At 41.3% G+C, this 17229-nt stretch overlaps 1 protein-coding gene across 1 annotated transcript in view; it reads right to left on the bottom strand.

Annotated features, from left to right (window-relative positions):
* Nucleotides 1-213: 213 nt before the first annotated feature.
* Nucleotides 214-17229, bottom strand: part of ANKRD42 (ankyrin repeat domain 42) — a 17985-nt gene continuing 969 nt past the window's right edge. The window contains exons 2-12 of the mRNA XM_010286709.1: nucleotides 16942-17105; nucleotides 15259-15366; nucleotides 14821-14940; nucleotides 14079-14214; nucleotides 10429-10629; nucleotides 9583-9708; nucleotides 7928-8033; nucleotides 7125-7300; nucleotides 6589-6715; nucleotides 3720-3864; nucleotides 214-309 (exon numbers count right to left, since the gene is read on the bottom strand). Coding sequence (XP_010285011.1) covers nucleotides 214-309; nucleotides 3720-3864; nucleotides 6589-6715; nucleotides 7125-7300; nucleotides 7928-8033; nucleotides 9583-9708; nucleotides 10429-10629; nucleotides 14079-14214; nucleotides 14821-14940; nucleotides 15259-15366; nucleotides 16942-17105 — 1505 coding nt within the window. The remainder of the gene's footprint in view (nucleotides 310-3719; nucleotides 3865-6588; nucleotides 6716-7124; nucleotides 7301-7927; nucleotides 8034-9582; nucleotides 9709-10428; nucleotides 10630-14078; nucleotides 14215-14820; nucleotides 14941-15258; nucleotides 15367-16941; nucleotides 17106-17229) is intronic.

Here is a 17229-nt window from a genome sequence, read left to right as displayed (position 1 = left end):
CCCCCTTCCCACTGGGCGGGGAGTGAGCAAGTGGCTGGGTGGTGCTTAGCTGCCTCCCCAGTTAAACCATGAGAATGGAAAAAATAATTCAATGAAATGCAAAGACCCACAAGTCATCTGTGGAGCTGGGCTATGCAAGCACTTTGTGTTTAGATCTAGAATATTGCTGTTCTACCTCCTTGCTCTGCCTGCCCATAATCAGAGGTTCACTCCTCAGCGTAGTCTCACAAACACTCCTCCAGGGCTGCAGGCTGGTTTCTTCTTTGCTTTCTTTTTGTCTTTGCAAGACTTGGAGGTGGTCTCAGCTTCCTGAAACAAAGGACATTGTAGCCATTAAATAGCAATCACTTAAACCTGCTACCTCATAAGACAGGATTTTAAAATATATGGCCTTGAGAACCACAGAATATTGTGCTCAAGCTGAAGGTGAGGGCAGAGCATAGTCCCAGGGCATGGGATGACAGTCACAGCAGGGTAAAATTGGAAGGCACTTTGGTTGTAGCAGTTGCTCAGAGCAGAAGCTTTTGAGAACAAACCTGCCTCAATAGAAGTTAAGTTAATGCCCAACTAGACTTTTTTAGACTGCTGCTGGTAAAAAAAAACTGACTACAGCCACTCTTCCACCCTAGAAATGGGGCACACTATGCCATAGGTTAAACCTGCCAGGGGAGTAGAATGAGTAATGTCTTAAAAGAGAGCTTTGGAAGTAGAAAGTGGTTTTTCTTCCAAGGGTGGAGGCACCTGGCTGGCCTGAGGGTCTCAGCAGCATGGAAAACACCAGTCCCAAGGATACAGTGGGGAAAGTGGGCACAGGCTAAAGGAAAGGGAAAAAAGGCCCAGGTGAGCAGGAAAGGTGCAGAAACAATCCTGCAAGGTAGGGCAGAAGGAAGAAAGTGGGTAAGGGGGATAGATAGAAGAGAGACGGAAAGCATTGTGCAACATGGTTCAGCCAGACCACATTGCGTTGCTCAAGCACACACAAGCATGTGAGAACGTAAGCTGTGAAGCTAGCATGCGGCACAAGTGTGTGGCGCAGGCAACCTGAAGGCCTCGCTGCTTCAAGTTGCAGCAATTGAATGCCATCTGGCCACACTGCACGTGCTGTTAGCCTGTGATCAGATGATGGCACCAGAAGGACTAAAATTCTTGGGACAGAAATTCCTCTGTCCTTCTCCAAGGATGTGCAGCACAACACAGTCCACAGCTCCTGCTCCCAGCTGCCTGGGGGTGGCATCACTTCAGCTCTCAAGGGGTCTGAAATGCCCTACATGTTTCACTGGCCGAATCTACACACAGCTTAAATGGTAATAAAATTGAGCTCTAAGTGCTTGTTTCCTGCTCAGAGCATGCATCGAGCATTCTTCCCCATCACTCTCAGAAAACAACCATTATCTAGTAGGAACACTCCAAGCACCTGGGCCTCAATCAAATCTGGCTGAAGGTGGCTGTAACGTCACCCCTTTTAACCAGTAACCCAATTGCTGCTCCAAAAAAATGTTTCATGTGAAGCACAGACCAGCTCCCCCCTCCTACACAATTACCCTAATAATCAGCTTATAAAGCTGTTTTTTCTCACTTACTTCCCTCTGGACCAGTGAATATTGAAATACGGTGGTCACACTGTACAGCTGCCAGCAGGGGAATGAATACAGCTCCATCTCAGAAAAGCAGACATTGTGCTGGCTAGAGCATCCTCCCTGGATGGGTATTCTCGGCTCCTCTAGGCAGAGGAAGGAGCTAAATCTGAGTCGTCCACGTTGTCAGTGACTAGAGTCCTTGCCCGACTTTTATACTGGCTCTAGCAGGGCCCTACAGACAGTGACACAGTCAAGGCAGTGCAATGGTCAAGGAAGTTAAGCAAAGTTCCAAGAACAGCAACGACAGCCCAGGCTGGCAGGGCCATGAGCCTTTTCCACTGGCTGTATCTTTAGAAGAACCGGCAGCATTACTGCACACCGGTTCCCACAATCCATAGCAGGAGGAATTTAGTTGCCTTACCCAAGGCTACTGACTAAAACTGTGACATCAGTTTGTGGGAGTTATGTGGCAGGGAAAGGTCTGAACTGTCAGCCACACCACTCAGCTTGGTGTCATCTGCAAATGTCATCGAGGGTGCACTCGATCCCACTATGTTTTGTAGTAATTTTGATTTGTGGCAATTTAGATTTGTGGCAATCTCTATTTGTGGCAATTCCGATTTGTGGCAATTTCGATTGCTACAAACCATGCAGCTGGGGTGAGGGTTGACACATCAGGTTTGAGCAGCCAGAAAGGTGGCCAAGTTAGAAGGGGAACCGTGAGGCTGGGAACCAGAAACATCCTTCAAAAGTCCAGCTGGCATCCTGGGATACCACTGATGGTAAGTAAGTGCAAAAATAAGGGACTGTAAACACAACTTACTGCCTGAAAAGGTGGAAAATAGTCTGGAAAAACAAAAAATGGTCTGAAAGGATATAAATTTCATCATCTATTGGCTGTTACTGGTGAAAAGTGGAAAATCAGAAGTAGAAGCATAAGCATCTATTGGCTGTTTGCAGAGTATCCTCCACGCTCTTAAGTTTCTATGATATAAAAAGGGCTTAATTTTTAATCCAAAATCAAGCCTCTCTCTCTGAGAACTTCCCATAATGCACATGCTTTTGCTTTCCTAAACAGGCTGAATTCTCCACACCAATTTTTGACAAGATCTTGGACTCTCGTTTGGGATGCCTGGGTGACTCTGTGTCGCCGATCATCTTGGACGTGAGATTCTCTTATTTCTTGGTCCCTCTCTGGCCCCACTTTTGGGGTTCAGTTTGTCTTCCTCTCTGGGATGGTTTGGCCCCTTCTGAAATCTGTCTAATTCACTTCATACCGATATTATATATCCCTATAGGTTATCAATCGTAAGTATATCAGCTGTTATATTGTTGGTAAGTTTGCTTCACTAATGCTAAGTTTGCAGTAACCTGCAATAGTATATACCTACTTGGTTATTGCTATAGTGTTGATTTATTAATATTTATTATATTGACTTTTATATTTATTTATTTGTTATTTATTATTTATACTGTTGCTTTACTATTGATTGCTACCCTACTATTGATTGATACTACATTATTGATTGCTAATAGCATTTTGTAATAGCTTGAGATATATATATTTATATTCACTTTATTAATCATAGGTCTACTTGCTAGTGGTGATTTTGTGGTATTTGTAGTAATCTGTAATAAAGTAGAGAAATTTAGAGGATAAAGTCCTCTGTGTCCTGGTGTATCACAGAATCCTACAAACCCACAGTTGTGATCGCTGCATGCCCGCAGGCCGGGTAACCCTTTAGGTGGTGACAACACCTCTCCTGAAACACCAGTCCAGTCTCAGATACCAGGTACCAGAGAAGGTGAACTGTCAGTCACTGCATATGCAGCATGGAAGTACTCTGGGATCAATCCACTCCCTTTTGTTAATATGAAGATATTAATACGAAGAGTATCAGTGCTTCTCTGCCACAGTACACACTGAAATTGTTATCCTTTCACAGCAGAGACTCGGACATGAGTATGTCTGGACGTGACATAGGCTGCTGCTCACTTCAGTGTCCCAAGCTCAAAGCTGCTAGCACATTTACTCCAGTGTTTCCTAGCATCGTGCCTGGAAATCTTAGGGAGAACAAACATGCACAAGGAACAGGCAGTAGCCTCTGTCCCATGCACTGGGGGAGTTCGTGTGGCACTCACCAGGGGAAGAGGTGGGGGAATGCGGGTTTTCTCTAGGCGCTCTCTAAGGTGGCTTATCTCAGCACGGTAGTCATCCAGCTGGCTCTCCAGCTTCTCCCGCCTGACTCGCTCGTATTCCAGCTGAGCCTCCAGTTCCCTCACAGCCCTGCCAAAAGCAAGGGAGACAAGCAGAGCATGAAGCAGATGCAAACCTGCCCTGGCTACTCCACGCGGTCCTGTGCCTTTGCTAAGGAACAGGTTAGTCTCAGCAGAAAGCAGTGCAGTACTCCTCACACCAGCGGTGCTGGGCTGAGCTACAAGACCCTTTTTAACAGCTCTAAACAGATGTTTTTCCTTCTTGTCACCTTGTGCTCAGCGCCATCTGACCACGAGATGGAGACGTTTTCCCATACACAGAGCCAGACACTAGTGCCTTCCATAGGCTGTAACCCAGGTCCATCTCCAGCTGTGGAAGAGGGAGAAGCACCCAAGGAGCAAAAAGGTTAGTAGGAAACAGTCAAAAAGCATACAACTGTGATTCTGGAAGGGTCAGGGGCAGCTTTTTCGTTTACGCCTGGTGCCTCTACATCTTTCCCACTGATTGGCTCAGCCACAGATGAGGAATATTCGTATGACAGCCTGCATTATGCTTACTTACTAAAGGGAAACTGAAGCACTGGCTCATAAACAGTTGCACAAGATCTCATTGGTCTCACCCACAACGGCTCCTAAATTAATTGAGATTCCTGGAGCTGGTTAACTGAGACATAATTCACATATATTCTTATTGTAACAGCAATTGACCTCAGCAACTGAGTCATCTGGAGTTGAGCTGGCTCTCTTCTGTAAAAGGATGAATTAGCACAGCTGCAAAGATTGAAGATTGGTAAAAGGAAAAGGGAGACGTCTGTCCTGTGGATTCAAACAGCATGGCAAGGTAAGCTCTCAGCAAGAGCTATCGCATTTCCCGGACTGAAGAATTCCTGCCTCACGCAGCCCAAAGCTACCAGGCTGTATCAACCTCACTGACACTGCAAGAATGGCCTGTGTTTATGTCAGGAAATCAGTGCTCGGGGAGCACAGGCTGACTTCTTGCATGCTTCAGATTAATGAGACACAGCTCTAAAGCTGTGTGGCACACACATGCTGTCAATTTTTTCCATGCAATGAAGCCTGGTCAAAGCACTGTGCAGTGGTTCACAACAGGCCTCTTACAGCCAGAAATCCTGGACTAAAGCAGGAACCTTCAAAATCTGCTACAGTAGCCTTCCCAAGTGGCAACTCCTGCTTGTCATCTAGCAAAATGGTGTATAAAAATATTCTAAAATAATGAGGCTTTCTGGCATATGATACAAGCTTCTTGGAGTTTACCCACAGGCAGATACCCTGAGAAGGGTAGGTAGGTATGCTGAGAAGTGGTATTTCCATTTCAAAAGGCCTGTGGGGAGCTAGGGATGCTCTCTGGCCTCCACAGATGAGAGACTCTTCATAGATCCTCATAATTTTTCTAGTTTAGCCACACATGCCACAGAAAGCAAGATTCCTTAAAGAGCCTTATCAGAGCCCTCTAATAAACACTGCGAGCTTTTGGGTAGCTGCTTTATCCAAAATGAACTCTAATTTCTGCCATTAGTCAACAGCAACTTTTCCATCATTGCAAACAGATTGCTCTGACCTTCCAGTATAGGCATCAACATCTAAGCTGGTCACCCTCCTCCTTTAAAGCCACACTCCTAGAAGTGATGAATCTCATCCTGAAGTACATGTCTAATTATGCCCTGAAAGATCCTACATGTCTCCCAAAAAGTCTAAAAAAGTGCTCCAGGTAATTAACTCAGACGCAGATATCTACACTGTAGACATACCAGGCTAAGGAAGACGGACTTCCAGCCTGGCCTGAGTCAAAGTATGATTTGTAACTAAAAGAAATCCTGAACCTCAGTTTCTTGGCTCATATACGGCTGTAAAATGAACTACTTAATTCCAATCTGTGACACCTATTACCTGCTCCATATCTACACAGACTGGTGAGTCTGTTGTCTTCTTGATGGCATACAAGCCCTGCAGATACAGTCTCCTCTTGACCAAATAAAAGACAGTGGTTTGGGGTGGCCCAAACACATAATGGGAATGGTTATCTACAGAGGCTGAGAATGGCGGGTAGCCAAATCTTTGACAGGTAGAGGTAGAGACAGGACTGTCTTTTGGATGCTGCATTATTGTTTAAGCTCTGAATCTTTGACAGACAAAAGGGCTTTTCCTTGAAACTTAGACAGTCTGCCCATCAAATCACCTGACTGATCTGACAGAACCTTTTCATTTATGGGGACCCTGAGAATTAAAAAGACATTATGAAAAGTGCTTCACGTGCAAGGGCAGATTTGCTGAGATTTCTTTTTTCGGTGGTCTGGATATGAGCTAATGCTTTCTTGAGCATAGAAATATATTGCCCTTGACAGGCAGGCCATTGAATAATTTCTGCTGTATATGCACTTCCATCCAAGCCTTGATTAGACTAATACCTTTTTTCAGATTCATTCAAGTACATACATGTATTTGGCATCCTCGATGCAAAGGAAACAGCCAGGACTTATCAGACCTACTGCATGTATGCTGCAGGAAAACCTGAAGGCCAAACAGATAATCTTGCACAAGAAGTGTGGGCCCATCAAACACTTGTGGTGTGCTGTGGAGCTGATCCTGGTGACAGAAGTCTAGAAATGATCAGACACATTGCTGAAGTCCATTTCTTTTTGGCCTAGTTAAAGTTGGTACGTGGAATGGACAGAATGGCCAAAACAACTTGAGTGTAAGTAAGTAAGTTAGACGTAAAGAAGGCTTTAAAACAGACCTCACAGAGTTAAACATTAGCAGGGCAAGTTAACCTTACTTCTCAACTTCCCTTTCTTCTTTTTTCATCTTCTTCTCCTCTTCAGTTATTCCTCCCAGGTGTTTGTAGTTGCTGTAGGCAATTTTTAGAAGTTGCTGAAGTTCTTGAATCTTGTGATAGGCCCTTACTGTAAGACAGCATTCTTCAGGTAGGTAAAATGCATGGAGAAGAAAGTCACACTGGAATTCAATAGTCAGAAAATAGTCTCACAAACACAGAGCAGAAATCACACTGCTCAGCAAATACTGAGCTACACCTGACACCCACACAGCAGATAGATCTCAAAAACACATAGCAATCCAATACGGTTTCACCAACATGGATTAAAACAGCAGAACAATTATGTTCTGATTGCCTTCTGCTATGCTTTCTAATTTTCCACAATTTGTTTAAATGCTCAGTGGCACAGATACCTTGTCAACAATCTCATCTTAAAACAAAAAAGACACAGCAGTTGGCAGAAACTGTGCAACTAGGACTAGAATGTCTTGAGACCAACCTTTTCAGATAAGGAATGATGGAAAGACAGTGCTTACTGCGTGCGTTCCTTTTCTCTGCTTTATCTGGTGTTAAATCTTCTTTGCTATCTGTACTCCCTTCCACACCATGTCTTTCAAAAAACTTCATGTTGTCTGCATCTAGTTCTTCATCACTAGAGTTACTGTCTCCAGTTCTTTGTGTCAAAAGTTCCACAGCTGCAAGTTGGGCAAATCTGCACAGAGAACAGTTAACCTACACTGAAACACCCCCATCATCGGGAAAAATGCAGCCATGCTCCCTGCATGTGATAGAACTCTCGGAAACTGTTCATGTTCCCATTTATCGGAGGGGGTTTCAGGATTAAAGGAAGCACTGGTATACAAACTATAAGCAGCTAATCTGCTTTTTGTAGCATTCTGATGGTATGAGCTCTGGCTCAGTGAAATCTTATGACAATTACTCCCACATCAGAGGCATCTTTTCCTTTGCAAGTCTTCTTTACTGAATCTCATCAGAAACTGTATTATTTTCACTAATGCAAAAATCAGCTGGCCTTCGCTAGTTCTCATTTATTTTGTACAGCTGAAGCATACTGGCTCACAATTTTCCTTTTGCAGATCAGCTAGTTTTCATCTTTCACGTCTGACCTTGCTAAAAAAAATAACACAAATTAAGTGAAAATTATGCTCTTTAACAGCTACAATACAGCTTTTCTTATCACTCACAGCTGGAATTCATGGACCTGATCTGTTCTTGCTCCATCACTGAAAATCAGGATTCATTCCAACAAAGCTGACATGATATTGATATATAAATAGTAAGTAAATAAATGACAGAGGTACATGATATGTACTTCTACCTCTTGGCTACATCCTTTGGAGTCTCTCCAGCATCATTTGTAATGTCACAGTCAGCTCCCATTTCAATCAACCACTGCAAGCAATGGATATGCCCTTGTCCAGCAGCTAAGGGAAGGAAGGCGCACACAAGTCAGTTAGTTACATACAATTGAAGTGTTTCAAACCTCAAATGTCATTATTTGACAGGCCAGAGGTTGGGTTCACTAACACACTACAGGGGAGATACTATTTCAACAGCAGTCTGTATTTCAAGATGCTCAAGTCACATGGGTACATGCAGTTTTGGGGAAGATCACACAATATGGTTTTGTGCCTCTTTCTAGTTCCAGAAATTTACTGGCAACTCTTCCTGGACACGAGTTAAACTAAACTTGCCTAGTCTCATGCACTGAGCATGAGACACACAAATAATGCTGCCTCACACTCTCTTGCAGTAAGGTGACAGAAGTCTAGACATTTGCAGCAAAGCAGTGTCAACTCTCTCCAACCCAGTGCTCCCATCCATCAGACACAGCTGGTTGCCCCAATCTGTGGTGTGTGATACTGCCTCATGGAGAAGGAGAGAAGCCAGGGCTTTGTGCTGGAGCTATAAGTACATAATTTCTTGGACTAGACACTCAAGGCAACACTTCTCAGCTGCACCCTAACAAACACAACAGCTTTGCCTAGTCATACGATCTGGCATGGCTACTGCTTATAACACAGGAATGATGTCTCACATATGGAAGATGGCATGTGGCATGTATGTCTAGCTGAAACCAGTAAGCTTTTTTTCTAAAGAAAGAATAAATCCATTTCTTGACAGGAGCCCCTTTGGATGTTTGCCATATTTGTTTTCTTACTGAGGTAAGGAAATGAAATTACAATCTGACATAGTATTTCCCCATAGCACCAACACTGCATGTAAAGATTGGGGATGAAACAATTGCAAGTTAGCACCATTCCAAGGAAGGAGTGTGGGAAAGAATGTAGAAAACAGTTTTTAAATCAATACACATCAATTTTCATCATGAGAACTTTAAATATGTTTTTTTTTAATTCTACTATTCATATCTATTAAAAAAGAAATGTGGGCAATAGTGTTAAAAGCATATTACAAGAATACTTCCCTCTTTCTTTTCTCTCCTTTCAGACATTACTATGAAACCCTCAAACACAGAAGGACCATTTTTCTGTAATGCTAGCACTCCACTACATATCAAGGTGTTAAATACCAGAAGTTTACATTCTTTCACAGCATACTACCAAATGACTTTGTTGTGGTTTTTACAACGTATCTGCACAGTACCGGTATGTTCAGTAAATAAAGGCCCAGGCCACAATACACATCATTCTTATACCTAGCTAGCCAATGTTTCTACAAGTCACATCTCTCCTGATTAAAAACACACTATTTAGTTTTCAGTTTAGATGTTGTTTTCTCTTTAATAGAAACTCTTCTTTCTTGACTTCAGCTTGGTTATTTTGTTTTTAAAGTGACACCTATGCACACATACATCACAAAATATGTTTTTCAGAGTTGCCCTTCTGAGCCTTCAGGAAATGAGATGTTGTTTTTCATGAAGTTTATCTGAAAAGCAGCCACTTGAAAAACTAAGTAAACAAGTCAACAACAAACAATAACAAGCTGAAACAACAGATGATAATTACTGACCTTTGTGCATGAGAGTGGATCCCTTATCATCCCGCTCATTAATATTGATTACTCCACTTCTCACTAATCTTCTAAGCTCTAACAAGTCACCTTTGAAAGCAGCACCATGGGCTGGAAAAGCTAAAACTGAAAATGAAATACACACGTTTCCAAACAGATGCCAGTAATTCCACTAAACATACTCATATTTGTCTCTCACTGCTTGCCTCTCCCATAGCAACTTATGCTTGGGCACTTCACAACTGTAGTTAGCCAGGTTAATGCACCCTTAATCAGTTAAAATGCAGCTGCATAACTAGCACTGTTCATCATAGACTTGATTAAACATGTCTTGGTTATGGCTACAGGCATGTTATACAGTTAAGAGATTAATTTCATAAACCTGAAATAACAAGTATACCTTTGTTTTACAGTTGATGTTTATTACTGGTGGTAACTAGACTCCTTAATTTCAGTGGGGTATTTCCAGGCTAAGTTGCTATTCAATGCAAGTAAGGGATTCTGAGCAGGCAAATCTGAAAACTCATGAAAATGATACAGCTCATCTGGATGCCTACTGGAGTCTAAGAACATGGATAACTTGGTATTCATAGTGCAGCATAGTGTGATGTTTTATTTCAATAATGAGTAAACCTACGACATTTATAAAATCACACTGAATATCAGAGTCTTAGTTATCGGCTCTTCCGTATATTAGTAATAATGTATTACTAATATACATTAGTAATAATGTATATTAGTATATTAGTATAATGTTATACTTCTGCTTGTACAAGTTTTCAGAATCAAGCATTTCGGTTGAATTACAATGCCTATTATTTTAACAGCATCTTGATACATACTCACCTTCCTGTGTCTCTAGATGCTTCTCCTCTTTTTCCACACTGTCAATATATTGCAAAATATTATCTTTATAGAACCGTTCAGCCAAGTCCCTTGGAGTCTCTCCTTGGTCATTCCTGGCTTTTAGTGTGTGCATGACACTGGCCATTTTACTGACCAAGAACTTAAAGCAATGCAAGTGTCCTTCCATTGCTGCCAGATGAGCTACGGAACAAGGTGAGACAAAGTATGTTAGAGCAGAGCATTGCTGCCCACCAAGAAAGCCGTGTTCTCACCACTAGTTAGATCTAGCTCGTCTACCAGCACTTGAGCCATCCAACACAGCACAGCAAGTGGGAGCAGCCTCAGTTGGATAGGGGATGCTCAGCTCCTACCCAGGACAGAGTTCAGCTCTATGCAAAGAGTGTAAAAGAGTCAAGGATAGGATCTGCAGAGAAGATTCCCTGCCAGAGCTGATTGCAGGAGACAACACACACTGCCAAGAGACCTGTGAGCACCAGCTAGGAGAGTGTGCCACTGGGATCTCCTCTTCCCCATGAACACAAATGTCACTGCTCAGCAGCTCTCTGACTTTGCTGTCCTGGGGATACTCATTACAGAGGGACACCAAGGGGTGTCCTTCATTAGGAGTTGAGGCCATTTCTGCTTTAGTCCTACCTCTACTGTGCCACCACAAACAAGTTCTGTCATACCTCTACATCTCAGTTATCCCACCTATAAAATGAGGACAGTGACATTCACCTTACTGGGTAAAATATTTGAAGGTACATCCCATGACAGAGGCTTCTATTCACAGTACTTGTGTAGTACATTTCTTGCCTTCAACTGTTTAATAAAGACAGTTGCTGTGTGCAGGAGCTGCTCCATCTCACCATGGCAGTGGCTGCTTCCCTGCGGGGGTCAAGTGTTTCCTCCCCTGTCCTTTAGGCTATGCCGAGATTTAGTTATTTAATACTACTAGAGTGCTAGGCCTATAACAAAGTAAGAGGTACAAAACACATGCTCATTATTTTGAAATTATTAGTATTCTCTAGTCCCATTTGGCAAAAGAAGTTGCCAAATAAATGCTTATTTTGTGTTATCACTCCATGAAAATGCTTTGTAAAAGTTGGCTGATGTTCTACAGGCAAAAGGATTAGTTTGTCTCCAGGTAAGAATCTCATTGTTTTCATAGTTAATAAAAAATGTACCCAGGACCAAAAAACACATGTCACTTTTAAGTTAATTTTTGGCACATGCAAGTTCTCTACTGCAAACCACCCACAGCTTTCCAGAGCATAATTGCTCTAAAAGGTGATGGATATTGGTTTTATAGCAAGATGACAATACTTAGGTACAGATGCTTGCTAAAATTCAACGTGACAAAATCTAAGCTTCAGGGCAGTTTTTCCCATTGTCTTAATTTTATTCAGTGAGTTAGTTACTCAAGGAGAAGTGAAAAGAAGAGGTACCTTCTTAAAAATAAGTACCGATTACTAATCAGCTGGTGAAAAACTGACTCAGTCCTTATGAATCCACTTTCAGATACCTAAAATATCTGGGATAAAACTCCACCTTTGGAGATTAAACTTTTTTTTTTTAATTCAGATGTCTGTCCTGTGCAGAAAGAGGTCAGAGAGCTCAAAGTTTTCTGCAAAGATTGCAAGGCAAAAATAGAGTAGAGCTGTATTCTGCCCATGTCTTTTTGTAGAGTTTCAGTGGGATGCTGTGGAAGACACATAAAGGAGCTTTTCATAGGTGGTTTTTACCCATGTGTTTCTTAGTAGCTAGTGCCCAACATATAACTGTGCCATACCATACTCAAGCATGCTAGGCACTTGCAGCTGAGACCAAAGCCAAGTTAACACACAGTATGCAGCTTAATGCTGAGAACTTTGAAAAACCTTGTCTCAGGCATCACAAATAGGCAGTGGGTAGCTGGCACCAGTATCCCAACTTCCCTGTGTTTCACCTCCCCTTTTACAAAATCAGGCTAACACTATTAACTGTTCTCAAAGTGGCAAGTGAAAAAACAATGTCTGTGAAAAATCCAGATGCTGTGCTACAATTACATCGATATTATATTTAGAACTGGTTTAACTAGTGAGCAAAAAATGAAACATGGATATGGCCAAAAACCAAATACACAGGGAAAACAAAATGTTGAATTAATGAGCACAGCCCATTTTGTATACTGAATGAACCACAGTTCTTCCCAAAAATTAGCATGCTATAGGTAATTAAAGCCTCTGCTATAACACACACATGCAAAAGGTGCAGCCAAGTTTTATGTGTATGGCATCACAACCTCAGTAAATATCTCTCAGTATACTGCTAGGAAAAAAATACAGCACTGTCTAGCTAATCTTGAAGCTGAAATATGTAAAGATGTTTTAAGATCACTTCGCTGTTTCAGAAGCTGAGGAAAAGCTGCAACATTCCGAATCATCTTCTTTCCTTTGGATAATAAGGTGATCAAATGAAACAGAACAAAGGCTGGAGGATCAAGCCTCTGTAAATGTCAAAACAACAACAAAAACAATTTTCCACTAACCAGTATATACAGAGCATGTAAGTAGAATTGTGCTGGCATTTGCCACCTCTCCATAAAAGTCTGTTATCAGGGAAGTGTTCCCAAATGCAAATGAAGCTACCTTCTACACTCCCACCAGGGTGCCTAACACCATGACCCCTGATTGCTAATATACCAGATGTCCTGCTGGGATGCAAGAGCCTCACATCCTTTAACAGACCCAGGTTTGCAAAACAGAACATATTAGGTAAGTTAATCAGAACTCATGGGTGAAAAAAAGAGGGTAAAAGATTTTAAGAAGGGATTTAAAAAGATAATTCTAACAAGTTCTAGAGAAAAAAAAATGCTATTTGGAACAAATAATGTGACAAACCATAAGAAGGAAAATGCTAAAAGGGAAAGGATGCAATGAGAACACAGGGTATCAACAATACCATTCAATTTACAGAGGATACTGAGGCAGTGACATGGTAGGTAGAGGGATGCTGGAGAAACTATGAAGAGCAAGGAATAAACACTGCCCATTTTTTGTGCTAAAGCGACTATGCTCATGATTATGAAAAGAGTACAGATTACAGCTAATACAGAATACCAGTATTCCAGAAACCAAGAAGAAGAAATCACAGGTAAATGAGAACAAGAGTTTTACCAAATCAGTGAAGAAACAGTGGGGTACAAAAACCTGCATATGAACATGCCAGAATTCAATCATGCTGGCACAGCCATTAAAGCCTGGCACAAATTCAAAATGGAGCATATAGCAGCTGAAACTGCCTCCTGCTCCACCTACCCTTCTCCTCCCGTGACCTCCATTGGCACATGCGCTCCATCACATGCATATGAGATGCTGCCCACCTACACAGTGCTCTCAACCAGGCTCAGCCTGCTCCCTGTTCCAGCACCCATGAGCTCTGATCCTCATCACCAGCAGCAGGAGTTGTATAGGTTACTGTCACCAACAGATAAATACTTTGGATTTTATAAACTCCCCCATCATTATAAAAATGGAGTAACTATGTTGATTGCATGGAATCAAATAGCAAATGCTGCTGGCGTGCATTAGTTATAATTTGCTACAATTATCATATCAGACAAAACTGCAAACCAAAGATTAAAAAAAGTATGATTTATCCTGATATACCTGGAAGGTTTCCATTGTTATCCACATCATCTATACATGCTCCCCATCTAACAAGAAGCTGCAAACACCCCAAGCGACCATGAAAAGCAGCATAATGAAGAGGCTTCCAGTCATTGCTGTCTGAAACATTTACATTCTAAAATGAAAGCAGCGGGTTAATGCATTCATTTATGAATCTTAGACACAAGACAAATTGTATAAATAGGAATCAGCTGTTCATTGTGTCACATTTTTGAAATCAAATCCAATAGCTTTTTTCAAAGTTCATGCCATGTATACAGTTCCCATTCCAAGATAGGTACTTTTCACAGGTTCTTGGTTTTATTTAAATAACACACATATAAAAGGTGCATTTTTAGACATCTATCACTGCATTGGTCATTATTCCTTAAATATGCATCTGGATATTTTTTTTTTAAGTTTATGTCTCCTTTACTACAGAAAATTTGTATAATTGCAAAAAATCACAACCACCACAGGGCCTGATCTTCATTTAATGACATCCTCAGTGGAATGTGGTTTATTGATTATTGATTCTCTCTAGGTTTTTGGATCATTTCTCTAATGTATCTTACAATTAAAAAATGGAAATTTACCCTAAAAAGAAATTCACCAACAAGAACATACCAACACAAGTTAATCTACAGTCCTAAAACTCAGTTTAATCTAGGCAGAGTTTTGTCTGGAAAAAGATACCAGACTTTGGCTCTGCACTAGGGAGCTGTAGGTAAAAGTCTCTCACCACTCCACTTCGCAGTATGGTTTGTAAGGTGTAAGACTGCCCATGGGCTGCAGCTAAGTGGGACGGAGTGCACCCACGATCATCTTGAGCTTCTGCGTTTGCTCCATTTATTAATAAAGCCTAAAAGAAATGCAAAGCAGAAGTTCAGTTCACAAGCTGAAAAAGCAAACATGGTCTAGCAGGATGACTTGAGACGATCAGCAAGGTAACTCTGGGCTGACCTGAAGGCAATGACATGACACAAAATAAATCTATTTGCACAGATAGCTCAAATGAGTGCACTGTTTTTAACAAGAGTGACTTGATTCCAGATGTAAAGGCATCAAGATGAGACACCCACAGCTCCATCACGAGGTCTCTCAGCTGATCTTCATAAACCTGTCCAAACTGAAGGTCTGCCCTACTTACTTTTGCTTGAGAGTGAATATTTACACGTACCTGCATGCAGGCATCCTGACCTCGGATAGCTGCAAGGTGAGCTGCTGTCCAGCCTCTGACAGTGACATGTGTTGTATCAGCTCCATGCCAGAGCAACCAGTGAAGGCACTGCTCAGCCAAAAACAAAGGTTTTTACTTAACTGTTCTTATCATGTATCTGAGGCACATTTTAACTGTAATTTATCAGCTGATGTTACATTTCAAAACAGTATTGGAATACTTCGTTATGGAAATATGACACCCCAGAGCATGCCTTAGCCATGTGCATTAGGAAGTTACAGGTAAGTTATACTTTCCAGGTTTCACTCAAGGATACAAAAACTGCAAATAACCTATTAATTCAGGCCCTAGCAGTGATTTTACTATATGGCTTCTTAATTTTACTCTTCCAGATTTAAAATGTAATCTGTAAGAGTACTCACATGGCATGAGGTAAAAGCATTGGAAAAAAGAATGCAAACAGGCTTACTTGAATTCCAGCTAAAATTACTGGCAGGAAAAAATACCACGAACCAAATTTAAAGCCTCACTTAATTTATTAGGGTCCTTAGGTGTACACAATCCCATCTCTTTTCTCATCCTTCCACAGCTTAATTTTGCTCATTCACCTTTTTCCAGCAGATATTATTGCTTGCAATGGAAAGCTTTATGAACTATCCAAAACCAGCTAGAGGACCAGTTAAAACTTTCTATTTATATAGTATTATGATTTATTGTCTTCTTTTAGGCCAGTCTACAGCTCTGGTTCCTCCACTGTTTCCACGAAGGAGCTTAGCGACAAATAGATGACAGGTAATTCAATAAAGTCTAATACACTGATTGCAAAGTAGGAGAATCAAATGAAAAATGGTAGAATATATAGAGGCAGAAAAGGGTGGGTAAGCAACTTGGTTTTTAGGGTTGACAACATGATGATCAGCATTTTTTTGACAGTTTCTGTACAATCCAGTAACAGCACTGTACTTCTTATTTCTTGAGTTTAGCAAGAACTTTACATTCTTTCCTTCGGGACATGAATTTTTATTTGGTTATTCATGGTCTTGTTCCTTCAAGGTTAGATTGCTATAAAGATTGTACAAGGAGGATGCAACAAGAAGGTGAATGTTGGGCTGAATACAGCAGTTCAGTCCTTCTGGAAGTTCAAAACATTCATGCAAGCAGCTGCTGATTTCTCCATCAATATTCAACTGTTTTATTTAATAAAATGAAATGTATTAGGACTATTTCTATAGAGAATGAGGCATGGGACAGGACATTGGTAATTAGAATTAACATGTTTTCATGTCACTTTTCACCTGTTTCAACCACCTTCAGAACATTTTACACATCCTGCAGGATTTCCTAGATGTCCCAAAAGAAGGAGAAAATACAATAGGGACAAAAAGGAGGTCATGAATGGAAGGGAGGCCATAAGGCACATTTTGCTCAGAGTGGCAAAATGACTGATTTTGTAAAATCTGGCAATATTGACTATATAAAATGCCTAGGGCTTCAGAAAGGCCAAATGAAAACCTAAAATCCTGTACTTCTGCTCTTGGTGAATATATTTAATGACAAAACCAGGCAGAGTTTATTGACTTAGCTTGATCAAAGCTACCAATTTTGTGTCCAGCTTCTCCCAAAGAAGGAAAACGTTAGCCTATAAAAACCTTGCTCTGTCTGAACACTAACATAATGTTTTACCTCCAAACTTCCAGAGTGTGCAGCACAGTGCAATGGTGTGAATTTGTGGACTAAATCCACCTCGTTAATGCCAGCTCCACTTTTTATCATCGACGCAAGCTGCTCTACATCACCAGCTTTCACTGCCTCATGCACGCTAGTATAATTTTGCTTCTTCTTGACAGCTAGTGAGGAATAATAAAAGGACATTAGTCAGTTAAGCAACATTTAAGAGATAGGAAATAAGTGATGAATCAAAGAAACATCAGGGTGTCAGCTTCCCAGGAACCAATCAAAATGTTCAGAGTA

The sequence above is a fragment of the Phaethon lepturus genome, unplaced genomic scaffold, assembly GCF_000687285.1.
Source record: "Phaethon lepturus isolate BGI_N335 unplaced genomic scaffold, ASM68728v1 scaffold2980, whole genome shotgun sequence".
Taxonomy (NCBI): Eukaryota; Metazoa; Chordata; class Aves; order Phaethontiformes; family Phaethontidae; genus Phaethon; species Phaethon lepturus.
Note: the sequence above shows the minus strand (reverse complement) of the source record. Positions and strands in the feature narration are given on the sequence as shown.